This window comes from Bombus huntii, chromosome 7 (genome assembly GCF_024542735.1).
Source record: "Bombus huntii isolate Logan2020A chromosome 7, iyBomHunt1.1, whole genome shotgun sequence".
Classification (NCBI taxonomy): domain Eukaryota; kingdom Metazoa; phylum Arthropoda; class Insecta; order Hymenoptera; family Apidae; genus Bombus; species Bombus huntii.
The window spans coordinates 6,750,241-6,766,052 of NC_066244.1; the positions used below are offsets into that span (position 1 = coordinate 6,750,241).

Sequence of the window (15,812 nt, forward strand, 5' to 3'; positions counted from 1 at the left end):
AAAAGCTTGAATATAACGGATAACGACTGGAACGTATCGAATTCATCGAGTTCGTTGCCCTTACATACACGTCGATCCGCGGTGAATGGTTTGCTAGTTAAACATCAAATTAACCATACTTAATACACTTTTGTTTACAATTAATTTCATTCCCGACGCAAAGTGCAATGTCCTGATTTATGTGATTATTATATATATTATATCTTTAAAAATGTATAGATTGTATACGAGGGACGGAGGTTCACAACTTGTACAAACCAACAATTACTGCTCGTGTAATTTTGGTTCTATCTTAAATTACATAAATAAAGCTTTTATTTTACAACTTTATAGATATATGTACAATATGTTATTTTAGTTATAATTGTCAATAGAATCCCACTTCTTTCTTACTGTTAAATTTATAAAACTCTATGTCCGTTCGATACAATGTCTTTTTTTTATCAAGAAGAAATGGAAAAATCTAGTTGATCGTTGCTGAGGCATTGTTGATTGTTGTTGTTAAAAAAGGTGGCTTCACGATAAGAAAACTATTAGTTTATCTTACAAATAATAGGATTACTGCCAAAGAGAAAATCATAGATGTAAATACAACAGTTGACGTTGCTGAATTGCATTCGTCCGTTTCGCAGAGTTTACATGTAGAACTGTTATTTTTGCAGAAATCATCTTCCGTGGTACAACCCCTGGATTCCGTGCCATTCTCTATAAGAGAAAAATACATGTGTAACTAATTAACAAAACCTAAGTTCATTTACGTGTTTCACGTCAACACAAACTTCGAATAAACTATGCGTATCGAAAAAATAATATAGAAAAATGCCTTACCAATTTTTAAATAACAGTGATATGTAACGTTGTCATTAACGGACTGTATTCGTGGGAACCGACCGATTACACTTCTACGCTTTCTATCAGTATTCATGTCAACTAAAAATACATATAAAAAACATATTATGTACTGTAAAGATATAACAAGTATAATTTGTAATTTCATTTTGCACAACTATCCAATCTATTATATTTTTACTGTACGTTATGAAACAGGAGCTGAAACCCCCTTCTAATACATCAAAGGAACAACGATTACAAACTGAATCATACGAGATAAATATTACGTTTCTTGGCTGAAGCGTTGGTCATTGAGTTAGTCGTGACTGAAGCCGTGACCGTTGATTTATTCTTGGCTGTAGTATTTACTCTTGTTGTAGTCGTGGTCGTTGATGGTTCAGCCGATGGTTCAGCCGATGGTTTAGCCGATGGTTCAGCCGATGGTTCAGCCGATGGTTCAGCCGATGGTTCAGCCGATGGTTCAGCCGATGGTTCAGCCGATGGTTCAGCCGATGGTTCAGCCGATGGTTCAGCCGATGGTTCAGCCGATGGTTCAGCCGATGGTTCAGCCGATGGTTCAGCCGATGGTTCAGCCGATGGTTCAGCCGATGGTTCAGCCGATGGTTCAGCCGATGGTTCAGTCGATGGTTCAGCCGATGGTTCAGTCGATGGTTCAGCCGATGGTTCAGCCGATGGTTCAGCCGATGGTTCAGCCGATGGTTCAGCCGATGGTTCAGCCGATGGTTCAGCCGATGGTTGAGTCGATGGTTCAGTCGATGGTTCAGCCGATGGTACAGTTGGGGTTGTATTCGTGTCTGGAGGATTTATCTTGCACGTTTCCGTGGAAACTTTCTGTTCTTTACATGAATCGCCGTCGCATTTGAAGCACTTGAGCGTTCGTTCCCCTAATTTAAAGACAAATATATAATATCTGTTCATATGTAAATTTAAAAATTATACGTGGATATTTGATTGCACTGATACATTACCCGATTGCGAGGCAACGAGTCCGATCGTGAACAAGATTATTAAAAATTCGTGCACTCTCATGTTTCTTGCTATAACTATTTAATTCACGTCGATGCTACGAATGTTCATCCACGAATGCTGAAAAGCTTGGAGGTGTAGAAATACCCTTTGCTGGCTTATCATGGAAACTTCACCCTTATCGGGATAGATATCTTCAATCAATATCACTACCTTGACAAGATACGCGATTAACGTATAAAAAATCATATGCCGTTAATTTCTTGTTCCTCGTTATCTGTGTCTATTTCTTTATCGTACTGACCTCATTGGCGGAAAGGAAATTGTATTTTTCAACGGATCAAAGAAACGAAGTATCGTTGCTTGTGAATCATGAATCAGTCTTCATTCTATAAATGATATTAATTTTGCGCAATTTTACAACTACGTATACCATAAATCGTATAATGGGATGATCCGTTTAAATGATCAAACGTATGAAGTAAAACATTACTTCAAATATTACAAGACACAATTTATTCAATCGTATCTATATCTTATACATTCTACATATTATTATCTTTTTAAGTGCGATATTCGAGCAAATAAAAGAGAAAAGAACTTTTAGACGGTGAGATACTGATATTCAAGTAAAAAGTTAAATATTCGTCACTGTTCAATTTTGTTCTATCTGATCTATTTAATTTCTTTTTAATTAGATTTAATTTACCACAGTTGTTGGAATAACTATTTTTCGAGCAATATCTGTTTTATATTTCATATTCTATTATCGTCAGTTGTCAAAAAATATAATGGAAACATTTCTTTTATAATTCGATAAGACATCGAGTAAAATAGGTGATTATCTCGGGACGAATAAAATTTTTAATTAAGATACAGAAGATAGAATCGATGTGATAAGATAAGTAATGACTATACTTCACTATTCGATTAATTGCGACGATTGATCTAACGTCACTGAAAATAATGGCGAAATTAACTACCCCGTACATGTTACACGTATATTTGATATTAGTGAAATTTGAATAATTTTCCTTATACAATCTTATTTATGTCGTTCGTAATATTCCACTCCAAGAAATAAGCAACAAGTGGACGCTCATCGGTTAATGCTATCGGGATGCAGCGATTACGTGATACGATCATTAAGATTTGGCGAACCTCGAATCGTATGTATACGAGACGCAAAAAAAAGCACCTAAAGGTGCGATTGCAATATACAACGATGGCAAGCAGGTGACTTCTATGCTCGTTATTATCTTTAAACAACGATTTCTGGCATCTACCTATACATATATAGGCAAGGGTTGCGGAAAAATTCTTGGAAGGCCAACTTCCATGATTGCTTTATTTCTATCAAACATGCAGTCGTGTAATTCTATAATTTCAGAATATCGTTTAAGCTTTAAAAGGCTTATTTTTTAAGCTTCAAGGAAGAATCTTATTTCCATTTTCGTAATCGACATTTTAATATTCTTTACACATGGGCTATAGATATGCACGATGTAGTTCAATATAACGAATATGATAGACAAAAGTAATAATTTTGATATCGCAGAAATAGGTAGCTATTAAATATAAGATAAATTAGCAAAAATTATGCTTGACAGATACAAAACGTATTAAAGATAAACACGAAACGACAATAATAACTAACGCTAAAATGATTCTCACTCTAAATCGCGCCCTACTCACTTTTCACTCTGTTATTGTTCTAAACTATCGACTGTAACTTACTGATTTTTTTTTTTTTTTTTTTTTTTTTTTGGTGAATTTACACGTTTATCTTAATGTTTCTTTTGGTGCTTTTGGTGGACAATATGAAGGATATAACGATAGGTACTACTTCGTCGATAATTTTAACGATTTTTTTCGGGTATAAATAACGGAGTCGCGGACGATTTCGACAAACATAGGAAGATCGCACAAGTTACATACGTAGCAATAACAGACATTCAAGAACCATGAAAGCCATGAGATTCTTACTTTGCGTTGCAGTCATTTTTATGATTGCCTTTATTTCTGCGAGCAATGCTAACCCAGAACCTAATCCTTCGCCAGAGGCGGTAAGTTACGGATTATTTTACCCTTGAATTTGTTGTTTGTTCACGGTCATCTTCAAAATATTTGCATGTTGCTTTTTAAGAAACGATATTCCACTTTGATTAACTTCGATTTGGAAAACATTGGAAGTTTCAATAACGCGTAACTAGACCTGTTAAACTTGATTCGTTTACACGTAACCTGTACGATGCTATTGGAATTTTTGTGTTTCTTTTCAGGATCCGAAAGCAATTAATATAATGAAAATCTTAGGAAAACTTGGAGTAGCGTTGTCTCACTTGAAATAACCGACCTCAACGATACGTGTACGACGGGTGCAGGCACGACCAGCGGCTTTTAAATCTGACGAGTTTATGTGCATATATGTATACATAACTAATTAGAAACATGTAAAAATTGGCCATATAAATTTTTTGTCGTTTAACTACACATATAAAAGTTTTTGTCATTGCATTTTCTTTCGACGATCCTTATTCCCTTTTTGTCCTTCCGTCTACTTTATCCGATTGAAATGACACAGACAGCCATTGTTAGTTTCTAAATAGATAAGCGCATAAGCGATAGATAAGCAGAACGCAACATATTTAATCGTCATTTTCACATACACAGATATACCCATGATCGCGTGCTTTTGGCTTTACGTAGCTGATTAAGTTATTTATCGATACTTTATTTAATCCACCGTGTACCTAGATAGAAACCTAGTCCCGTTCTACTTAATTAAAAACTAAATTCACGATTATGTTGACAATCAACGAAATCTCTAATCAGCTAAATTATAATCAAAATAATCATCAAAATTAGAAAAGATAACTCCATAGGTACTACCACTTCATCTTTATTTTCCGACTTTCATCCGAGTCCGACCGGCATGTCAGTATACTGTCCGCGCCCAACGTGAAGACAGATTCGTCACGAAACTTTGCAGTTAATTCGTTGAACCGAGATCAAAGAAAGATGTGCTCGAACAGCAAATTTTCAACGAAATTTTGTTCGTGCTTTCGATTCGCGATCGATAATTCCTAATGGACGAAAGAGTGGCCAAGGTGTGAATGAAACGTATCGTTGTTAAATAGCTGTCAGCTTTGACAATATTGTTTCCTGATACGTGTTTATGCGTGAAAAGTAACATGTACAGTGTACTTGCTTGGCGTTAAAATAGTCGTAAAGCGTGTGTTTGTACGTAACGAGAAATAAGGAGGCCAATGATATTCAAGTAAAAAGTCAAATATTCGCCAGCGTTCAATTTTGTTCTATCCGAGTTATTTAATTTCTTTTTAATCGTATTTAATTTACCACAGTTGTTGGAGCGTCTATTTTTTCGAATTATATCTGTTTTATATTTTATATTCTACTATTGTCGGTCGCTAAAAAATATAATAGAAACTTTTCTTTTATGATTCTATAAGTCATCGTATAAAATAGATGATTATCTTGGGACTAATAAAATTTTTAATTAAAATACAGAGGATAGAATCGATGCGATAAGATAAATAGTGACTATACTTCACTATTCGATTAATTGCGACGATTGATCTAACGACACTGAAAATAATGGCAAAAATAACTACCCCGTACATGTTACACGTATATTTGATATTAGTGAAATTTGAATAATCTTCCTTATACAATCTTATTTATGTCGTTCGTAATATTCCAATCCAAAAAATAAGCAACAAGTGGACGGTCATCGGTTAATGCTATGGGGATTTGGCGAACCTCGAATCGTATGTATACGAATGGCAAAAAAGGCACCTAAAGTTACAATTGCAATATACAACGATGGCAAGCAGGTGACCTCTATGCTCGTTACTATCTTTAAACAACGATTTCTGGCATCTATCTATACATACAGGATGGTTGGTAACTGGTGGTACAAGCGGAAAGAGGGTGATTCTACGCGAAAAAAGAAGTCGAAAATATACAATAAAAATTTTTCGTTCGAGGCTTCGTTTTCGAGAAAATCGACTGTGAATTTTCGCTCGGTACGCGTGCACTTTATCGCGTCTCGTTATAACGGATCTCACTGTAGATTTCTAAAAAAATTTTTTAAATAAAAAAAGAAATTTTTATTCTATATTTTCGACTTCTTTTTTCGCGTAGAATCACCCCCTTTTCCGCCTGTACCGCCAGTTACCAACCACCCTGTATATGCAACGGTTGCGGAAAAATTTTTGTAAGGTCAACTTCCATGGTTGCTTTATTTCTATCAATCATGCAGTAGTGTAAGTCTATAATTTCAGAATATCGTTTAAGCTTTAAAAGGAATATTTTTTAAGCTTTAAGATGGAATCTTATTTCCATTTTCGTAATCGACATTTTAATATTCCTTACACGTGAGTCGTAGATATACACGATACAGTTTAATATAACGAATATGATAAGCAAAAGTAATTCTCACTCTAAATTGCGTTCTACGCACTTTTCACGCTGTTATTGTTCTAAGCTATCGACTGTAACTTACTGATTTTTTTTTGTGGTAAATGTACACGTTTATCTTAATGTTTTTTTTTTTGGTACTTTTGGTGGACAATATGAAGGATATAACGATAGGTATTACTTCGTCGATAATTTTAACGATTTTTTTCGGGTATAAATAACGGAGCCGCGGACGATTTCGACAAACACAGGAAGATCGCACAAGTTACATACGTAGCAATAACAAACATTCGAGAACCATGAAAGCCATGAGATTCTTACTTTGCGTTGCAGTCATTTTTATGATTGCCTTAATTTCTGCGAGCAATGCTAACCCAGAACCTAATCCTTCGCCAGAGGCGGTAAGTTACGAATTATTTTATTCTTGAATTTGTTGTTTATCCACGGTCATCTTCAAAATATTTGCATGTTGCTTTTTAAGAAACGATATTCCAAGAAAACATCGGAAGTTTCAATAACGCGTAACTGCACCTGTTAAACTTGATTCGTTTACACGTAACCTGTACGATGCTATTGGAATTTTTGTGTTTCTTTTCAGGATCCGGAAGCAATTAACCTAAAGAAAATCTTGGGAAAACTTGGAGTAGTGTTGTCTCACTTGGCATAACCGACCTCAACGATACGTGTACGACGGGGTGCAGGCACGACCAACGGCTTTTAAATCTGACGAGTTTATATGCATATATGTATACGTAACTAATTCGAAACATGTAGAAATTGGCCATATAAATTTTTTGTCGTTTGACTAGACATATAAAACTTTTTTGTCATTGCATTTTCTTTCGACGATCCTTATTCCCTTTTTGTCCTTCCGTCTACTTTTACGCGATTGAAATGGACACTGATAGTCATTGTTAGTTTCTAAATAGATAAGCGCATAAGCGATAGATAAGCAGAACGCAACATATTTAATCGTCATTTTCGTAGTATACACACTTTTGGCTTTACGTAGCTGATTAAGTTATTAATCGATACTTTATTCACTCCACCGTATACCTGGATAGAAACCTAGTTCCGTTCTACTTAATTAAAAACCTAATATATCGATACTTGTGCGAAGAAAGCTAAATTCACGATTATGTTCACAATCAACGAAATCTCTAATCACCTGAATAATAATCGAAATAATCAAAATTACAAAAGATAATTCCACAAGTACTTCCACTTCATCTTTATTTTCCTACTTTCATCCGAATCTGATCAACATGTCGGTATACTGTCGGTGTACGCATCCAACGTGAAGACAGATTCGTTACGAAACTTTCCAGTAAATTCGTTGAACCGAGATCAAAGAAAAATATGCTCGAACAGAAAATTTTCTGTTCGTACTTTCGATCGCGATCGATAATTCCAAATGGACGAAAGAGTGGCCAAGGTGTGAACGAAATGTATTGTTGTTAAATATCTGCTAGCTTTGACAGTGGATCGACAATATCGTTTCGTGGTACGTGTTTAAGCGTGGAAAGTAACATGTACAGTGTACTTGCTTGGCGTCGAAATAGTCGTAACGCGTGTGTTTGCACGCAACGAGAAATAAGGAGGCCAAAGATGACGCCTTTGCATTCACGCATTCACGTTCCTGCAAAGAAAGAGGTAGTTCACTGCTGGCCAAGTTCAGGGCTAACCAGTATACGACGTACTACGTGTAGGTATGTGCTGTACATAGTGTACGTATGTACTTTTCTACTAAGCAAGAAACACGCCCCATAAAATCACGCAACCCTGCTTCTTTGCTCTTTGGAAAACGCCATAGCGTAAAAGCCGAGATTATCTGGAATAATAACTTCCAACAATATCGCAAATACATACTATCTATGATTACTTTGCTTTTTTTACCGTTCCCATTTCTGTTGCTCCTTTTGTATCGCGATACCGTGGTATTTAACGTGGCGTTTTTTCTACACTCCGAAAGACTGCGTATAGACTCAAGGTAATAGTGGTCGGTAGAACAACTAAAAATACGAATTAACGGTAAAGAAGGAAAAAAAAAGGAAATGAAAATACATTTCGTTTGCTTTCGTCTGCGATATCGGTCCTCTGGAATACGACCGGACAAGAAGACCAGGAAAGTTTCGAAAAGCCAGAGGTCTGTTTGCGTAGTGCTCGACACGCATATAGTGCGCGGCACACTTTGGTTCGAGCAGGAAGATACGAGATACGAGGCTCGAACGGATTCGCATACTACTAGACGATGTTCCTTTCGTCCTCCTTGGTCCCCTCTCGTCTACCTCGCTGCATCGCGTTCCCGCGCTCAACCAGCACAGCAACTTCAGTCTCGCTCTCTACCGTCTGCATCCTGGAATGCGGTTGTTCCACTCTACACCGACGCTATACACCAGCTCTCCTCTCGCTTCCAACCGAGTCGCGTACGCAACAATGCTTGTGACATAAGAAATACAAATCGGAAGAAAGAGACTACTTCGTCGTTTGTCATTTTCTTTTCTTTTTTTTTTTTTTTTTTTTCTTTTCGTCTAATCAAACTTCTCGTATTTCTACGTGCTCGAAATATTCGTACGTTTAACGCGGTAATTGCGTCGATCGACGCAACGTCACGGAAGTAGGCTGCTTCGTACCGGTCGTTTGTTGAATTCGTCTTCGACATCGCGAAGATCCGGCGGATCTGCAAATCCGCTGTCTTCGTAACGAGCGCATCGCGACCCTGGCGATCTAGGAGGATGCATCGTATGTATGCTGAAACAGAGTGGTTAGCGCGTTTTCGCTACTATTTCGTTACTTTCGATCTCGGTTTCTGATCGCAACAGGCACACGAGCAAAGAGAAATTGCTCGTATCGCGTACGAGCAAATATCGATAACGTTCTTTTCTATACAACGCTGTATCAGTTATGGCACGTTTCTCGCACGTATTCTCAGATATGTGGAAAAAGAAAAACCGAATCCGACCTAAGCAAACCGACATTATCGTCTATGAAAGATAAACCGAAGATGGGGCTTTACCTTGTACATCTGGAAGGACTGGTCGTATCCAATGGCTCGTCGTATCGGCGCGACAGCATGGTGAAATCACGATGTGCCGCTATTGTTTTTTGCAGTCGCGAAATTATCTCGTAATCGGGTGTGCAAATTGGTTCCGATAATAATTTCACCACGGAAACACGGAAACTTTGCAGCTGAAGGAGGAAACCGTAACGATTGAAAAATCGAAACCACGCAAGCTCGCGCGATGTCAAGTTCGTTGGCAAACACCTACTTACCTGGGATTCCCTTTTCGTCATCTCGGAAAGATTTTGTTTGACTTGCGCCAGCTCGTCCCTAAGCAGTTGCAACGAATGGTCGCTGATGGATCTTTCCTGCTCGGCAGTCTCGCTCGTTGTTCTCATTTGTTCTTTCAAGAGGGTTAATTTTCTGTTGCATCGAGTTCTCAGCATCTCGCTCTCGACCAGCCGTTTTTGAACCTCTTCTATCTTTCGACTGCGTTCCAAAGCCGCTATCTAGTTTTCAAACATCGACTCTCACCACTCTGTGTGTGTGTGTGTGTGTGCGTGCGTGCGTGCGTGTGTCGTTTAGCGCGGTAAGAGGAAACAAACAAGAAGATTACTTTGTAATCCGCGGCTTCCGTCAATTGGGCGCTTAGCTCGCGATTTCTTGACCTCTCTTCCAAAAGTTGAACTTGCAAGCGATCGGTTTGTTTCGACAATTTCTTCGCTCTTGAAACGAACGATTAGTCGTCAAGGTGGAGAAACGCTTTGCAACGTTTTCCAATTGCTACCTATATTGCGGAAAAGCGCGGTAAATTCGCTGTACGTGTACGTACCGAAGATTCGCTTCGTCTCTCTCGCTTTGCAGCAACGATTTCATTTTCACGCTGTCCTCTTGAAGCGATAATTTTCTGCGAAGGAGATCCAAATGAAGATCCCGGCGTTGCAATTGCTCCCGAAGCGTCCTTACGCGACGCTGCAGCTGATACACCACCGAGGTCTAAGTAGCAAGGGAAACAAGAAAAAGAAGAACTGACAGACGCGTGAACTGTGAATAGAATTGCGCGTACGATAATAAAAGCGTGTTATGGTCGCGACAGAAATAGCGTTCTCGAGCGTCGTCGTCGCGTCCCATACGAAATGAAATTGAGAAAATTCGACCATTTGGTAAATCTCGCCCGCCAATTTGGCTTACTTCTTTCATAGAAGGAAGCTCGTGGAAGGATCGCTCGCGCCGAGTCCTCGGTAAGATGGTGTAGTCGCAGCACGAGAACTGCGCGACCGCGGAAACCGCAACATTTGCGACGCAAACAAACACAGAACAAACGAGACAACACATTAGCAATTTGATGGAGAAAGTGAAATCGAACCTCGAGTCAGTTGGATATCTCGTATTTTTTACCTTATCCACTAATTTGTCGGTTTCTAATCTGGCCAGTTGCTCGGCTCGTATCAGAAGCGATTCCGTTTGAAGATCGAGACCCATTTCCTCCGAGATCTCGTCCAATTGCATCGCTTTTCCTAGTCGGTTGAGAAACGTTACGAACTGGAACAATTCGAAACGCACGATACGTACGATCGATCGAAATCACGTCGCTTTAAAGCTGTCGCTTTACACGTGCGCGCGTACATCCGTACATGTGCATACGGTTACCATTTGTTTTTCTCTGCGCAGAGATTCCTTCAACAGCTCGCAATCGGTCAACTCGGTTTCTAATTTGCGAACTTTATTCCCCAGGTCCGATCGTTCGTCCTCGAGATTTCGCATCTTCGCCACAGTCGTTTCGATCAATTCGCCCTGCCGAGTAGTCGATTCCGTCGCCGCGTTTACCTTGTCTCGAAGCTTTTGAATCGCCTAGGCAAGAGGAAAGATTCGTTCAACGAATTACGAATTTTCCGTTTCCACTCGACGCTTGCGTGCAACGGGGCACGTTATCAAACGTCACGTCCTTAGATAATAGGAAAACGAATAAGAAATACAAGAGCCTGATCTTTGTTCTCGGCCAAGATCTCCCTAATGCGATCCTTAATGACGTTCTCGTGAGACTCGATGAATCTGTTCGGACCGCTGACGAGCGTTGCCAACGATTCCAAAAGGTGGCGTAACTCGGTTTGCACGCGCTGACACTTTTCGTCCCGTTGCGTCAGATCTTCTGCGAAGAAGAAGAAGGAGGAGAAGAAGGAAAAGAAGAAAGAAGAGAAGACGAAGAACGAGAAACGCGAAGAATATATTCGCCAAACGAATCACCTCGCAGCTGTCCGATCAACGCCTCTTGATTCGATATATTTCCGGTCGCGTTGCTTATGCTTCTGTTCGCGTTTAACAATTTATCCCTCAACCCGTCCAGTTCCCTTTCCGCCACTTTGTATCGCATCTCCAGGCATTCTTTGTCCTGACAAACAAGCGATCGAGATCTCTGAGTTCCGTCAGCGGCAAATTTCGCAATTTGAGAGATAAACGCGCCTCGAGAGATAAACGGATACCTGTCTGAGACGATCCAAGTCGACCAATTGCGAAGATACTTGACGCTGAAGTTGTTCCTTCTCGGCTACGGTACAGTCCAACGCATCCCGGCAGCTTCTAAAGTCTACCTCGGCGGTAGTCAGTTGCGCTTCGATACTCGTATTCTTCGCGCGAACGCGATTCGCTTCTTGCACCAGCTCCTCCACTTTGTGCATCACGATTTCAGGACTAGGATGAACGGTTTCGCGATACTCGACGCTCAATGCGTTCGCCAATCTCCGCGTAAATTCCTTTATCGAAAGAGCATATCGACCGTGTAAACGACAAATCGATCGATCGCGATAAAATCGGCTTGGAGTTTGCGGATCAAACCTGAAAACTTGAACGGGCTCGTTCTCTCGATTCGATCTCTTCCGACACGGTCTGTTCAAGCTGACGTATCTTCTTCTCGTATTCCCGATTCTTCTCCTGATGATACTTTAAATCTCGTTGCAAAGAACGCAGCACGGTCTCGTTCCTTCCTTGGCTCGTATAAAGATTCCTCTCGCGTTCTTCCAATTCCTAAACCGTCGAATAGAGAAAGAACGAAGGTCAAATATTACCAACTAAAGAAGCCGAAAGTGACCTGTATGCGTTTCTTCAAGCTCAATACGATGGAATTCTGTCTGGCTGCTTGTTCGCGAAGTTGTTCTGCCTCTAACTGCAACTCGGCTATTCGTTGATCTCGGAATCTCACGAGATTCTTCGTTTCTTGGAGCTAGGCGCGAACATACTGCCGATTATTATTATCCGACTATCGCATCGCCGATCAAAGTCAGATGGAACAGGTTTACCTCGGACATCAACCGGTCGCGTTTATACTCGAGTGCTGCTAGCTCGCTCCTCAACGTAGTCGTTAGATCATGGGTCATGGCTTCCTCCTCGACGATCTACGGTAACAGATTCAAAAGCTGATATATCAAATATATCTACTTTCTAGCGATATCAGGGAACGGCCATACAAGCGACGCTTTATTCGGCTTTTATCTGATTCTTAGAGTCACTCGACGAAGCTTCGTGAAACGCAACGTGCAAGCAGCGTTCTATCTTCCGCTTCCGATTTTATTTCCGTGCGATCGCTTCGACCGTGCACGCTATGCCGCCTACGAACGCGTTGTCTGTCCCGGGTGATCGTTTCTAGTACGTTGGAAAGTATTCGAAAATTTATGTCTTAAGTTAATGTCCTAGCTCCCGAGTAAAAAATATCCGCGTCGATTTCGCGTTTCGATTCGTTTGGATCGAAAGACAACGGTTTTTTCGAATACACGGCGATGAAGCTCGTTGCCTTGAAACTCGTGTATTTCGTCGATAATTTCCTTTACAGCCACTCGCTATTATCAGATGCTCTTATCCGGTTTAATAGGAAGCCTATGCCGTGGTAACGGCACGATTGTCATAGACCAGCAAAGATTTACAGAAACATACTGATTTAATATTTCGCGGCTGCGACCACGAATGCGCAAGAAACCGAGTGCAGACGAGGGTGAACGAGGGAGACAGGGATAAAAGCGTACGGCGACAGGTAGAATCGATTGTATGCAGCAACGCTATGGCAACCGAGGTAACCCCTGGCCACTCGCGTGCCAGTCAATATCTACGTTAAACAAACGCACGATTCAAGTAATTAGACGATCGCTGACGAAAAAAAAAAAAAAAATAAGCAAATTCAATTTCGATCATGATATCGTCAAATCGGCTAATTCGAAAACAAAATACAATTTGTTCGATCGTGTCGGTTGTTTATCATCCGGCGTACTAACCGCTCGCGTAGATCGCGAGTAATCGTAATCGAGGAGGAAACGAGTTCGACAAATTGCATCCCGTACTAGTCGTTCCCCGTCGATAGTCTCCTTCGAAACGAAATCCTCGTGCAAAATGTGAACGACGAGTGGTTTGCGATTGCGTTGACATCGACAAAAGCAAAAACAAACTATCAACGCGAATGTTTACGCGGTAGAAAAAGAAAGTGCGTTTGACGAGAAGAATTTGCTAATATGTACAGTCATTCCACGTATGTATGTATCTAATATAGATATGTGCAAATAAACGGGTGCGTCTAGGCTCTGTGATAGATTTGATGTGACGCGAACGAAGAACACCTTTCGAGGCGATGATATACAAAGCGTTTGGAAAATCCGAAGGTCCTCCTCGGTGGCCTCCTTTCCTTCTTCCGTAGCTTCCCTCGACTCCTCCGTTTCTCTTTTTTCTTCCTCGCACGACATCTTCCTCGCTGCTCTCCGACTCTCGAAACTTTTCAGCTTCTACACTATACATATGTATACAACTACGCGATCGTTCCACGTTGCGCGACCACTTAAAAAGAAAGATCTGCTTTCTTCATTGACATTTTATTAGAAATTCTTCGGAGTAACGAGGGCCTCCGAACGCAACGTTCGAGGGTGTAAAAGCGTTTCCAACAAAGAGGACGCGTCGATGCGCAACGAACCGTCGTTTTAGCATCCCCTTCGCGACGCCGACTTCCAGGCAATCGAATTTCATTGATCCCTAGAAACTACCCTCCGTCTTTTTCAACTCCCCATCTCCGATAAATATCTCCAAATATTTTTTAACATTACTCTCTCTCTCTCTCTCTTTCTCTCTCTCTCTCCCTCTCTCTCTCTCTCTCTCTCTCTCTTTCTCTCTTTGTAGAAAGTGTGCCATACAATCGCGTTTCCATAATATTCGGCGATATGCAATGTCATATCTTTAGAGTATAGGTGAATTGGCAAGATTAAACTTTTCTTAATTGCACTCTAAAAGCGATATGCCCGATCGTAAGATTACAGGTAGGAATTATAAGAAATGATAAGCTACTGCTACTTCGTAAGAAAACTGGCTGATAACATAATCAATTCGCCGTTAACGAAGAAACCGTTGATCGTCTCTCTTCAACGATAAGGTTCCAATTTTTAACGGTTAAACGATTATGTTAGTCGATTGGAATCAGCGTCTGTATCCACGAGTGCGAAATTCGACGATCATTCAAATTGTATCGTAATAATCGTAATTTAAATGGTCGAAGCTAATTTCCATTCGCGCGATCTCGATAACTAAAATACTCCAGTCGATTCGTCTATGAAGCAATATTTATTGTACGTTGAACAATGACAGATTGAAATACGCCTGGCAGACTTTCGATGCACGCATTACATAGATAACGATCGTTCGGACTTAACGATTGATACGGATTCTTATCAAGTCAAACGTGTTATATCTCTAAGTGCGTGCTGCCTACAATACATCGCTTGCAATTATACGAACAGAAAACTATGAACATTACAATAAACAACATTTACCGTTACACGTAATTAACGTCGTGAATCTTAACAACAAATGGAACGTTTAAACTTTACGAATAAATTTTATAGTCACGTTCGGTTCTTATCGGTTGACTTTGACCAATCATTAGTCGCAATTCGGGTATTAAAATTGCACAAAAGGACGTAAAATTTACGCGCGACATTTATGACTGTAATAACATTGTATCGCAATAGTAAAGATGATCGTGATTGTACTGATACGTTGATAGGGGACGATATTTTTGTTAAAATTAGTTTTAGTGTTTGCGTTCGATTATATAAATACATTTGAAATGCTGTAATTGTGAGAGAAGAAAATACGAAGACTACAAATGTATTACTCAGCAGTTCACTTATCTTACATCAGCTATGACCCTGAACCGAATGTGATAACTGTTATTATATATTACATAATTATCTTGCTGTTAATACGTATATACTTTCTTTTTGACATTAGGTATTTAGAAATCGAATGGGATATGGAATTTTTCACAGAATCTCGTAAAAATACCAGTCATTGGGACCCTTCTAGGCAACAAGGTCGATTAGTGAACAGTTGTTACGCGAATTGCAGATATGTTGCGCATATTATTCATCTAAATGTAAAACTCTAAATATAAAATAGAATACGATTTCTTAAACTAATATTCAAATAAAACAATAAGTTCTTTGCAATTTAACAGATATAACATCGAGCGAACAATACCTGTTCTCATAGTCAGAGGTAGAGTACGATACAGGGATACGTCACA

The 15,812-nt window shown here is 39.8% G+C and overlaps 2 protein-coding genes and 1 long non-coding RNA gene across 6 annotated transcripts; 1 reads left to right on the forward strand and 2 right to left on the reverse strand.

Moving 5' to 3' along the window:
* Positions 1-297: 297 nt before the first annotated feature.
* Positions 298-3,809, reverse strand: LOC126867812 (circumsporozoite protein-like). The gene is made up of 4 exons (XM_050622778.1): positions 1,821-3,809; positions 1,119-1,736; positions 829-930; positions 298-705 (listed from the first exon to the last, which is right to left on the reverse strand). Exons 1-4 carry the CDS (start codon positions 1,879-1,881, stop codon positions 539-541), a joined length of 948 nt encoding a protein of 315 aa, XP_050478735.1. The 5' UTR covers positions 1,882-3,809; the 3' UTR covers positions 298-538.
* LOC126867830 (uncharacterized) lies at positions 3,786-7,071 on the forward strand. Its single transcript, XR_007690421.1, has 2 exons — positions 3,786-3,884; positions 6,860-7,071. It is a non-coding gene; the product is annotated as an uncharacterized LOC126867830 (long non-coding RNA).
* Positions 4,170-15,613, reverse strand: LOC126867789 (coiled-coil domain-containing protein 170). 4 transcript variants are annotated; one of them, XR_007690417.1, is made up of 16 exons: positions 13,861-15,613; positions 12,556-12,651; positions 12,348-12,479; positions 12,095-12,283; positions 11,743-12,012; positions 11,507-11,651; positions 11,239-11,411; positions 10,913-11,113; positions 10,661-10,804; positions 10,095-10,258; positions 9,879-9,987; positions 9,535-9,771; positions 9,278-9,450; positions 8,895-9,012; positions 7,330-8,617; positions 4,170-4,583 (listed from the first exon to the last, which is right to left on the reverse strand). XR_007690417.1 is itself a non-coding variant. In XM_050622713.1 (15 exons), the coding sequence occupies exons 1-15, from the start codon at positions 13,981-13,983 to the stop codon at positions 8,591-8,593; spliced, it is 2,301 nt and encodes a 766-aa protein (XP_050478670.1). In that variant the 5' UTR covers positions 13,984-15,613; the 3' UTR covers positions 7,152-8,590. The 4 variants fall into 4 exon arrangements, 2 of the variants coding, with proteins under 2 accessions (XP_050478670.1, XP_050478671.1); XR_007690418.1 differs by having other exon boundaries at positions 4,170-4,571; positions 7,318-8,617; XM_050622713.1 differs by lacking the exon at positions 4,170-4,583 and having other exon boundaries at positions 7,152-8,617.
* Between the last annotated feature and the right edge of the window lie 199 nt (positions 15,614-15,812).

Excerpts from the sequence above, each read along its gene's own strand:
- LOC126867789 (XM_050622713.1), bottom strand. The coding sequence starts at position 13,983 with ATGTCGTGCGAGGAAGAAAAAAGAGAAACGGAGGAGTCGAGGGAAGCT. Across the intron at positions 12,013-12,094 it reads GAGCCCGTTCAAGTTTTCAG|GAATTTACGCGGAGATTGGC; the intron begins GTTTGATCCGCA and ends CTTTCGATAAAG. Across the intron at positions 9,451-9,534 it reads TGACGAAAAGGGAATCCCAG|CTGCAAAGTTTCCGTGTTTC; the intron begins GTAAGTAGGTGT and ends TTCCTCCTTCAG.
- LOC126867812 (XM_050622778.1), bottom strand. The coding sequence starts at position 1,881 with ATGAGAGTGCACGAATTTTTAATAATCTTGTTCACGATCGGACTCGTT. Across the intron at positions 1,737-1,820 it reads ACTCGTTGCCTCGCAATCGG|GGGAACGAACGCTCAAGTGC; the intron begins GTAATGTATCAG and ends TCTTTAAATTAG. Across the intron at positions 931-1,118 it reads CAACGCTTCAGCCAAGAAAC|TTGACATGAATACTGATAGA; the intron begins GTAATATTTATC and ends ATGTATTTTTAG.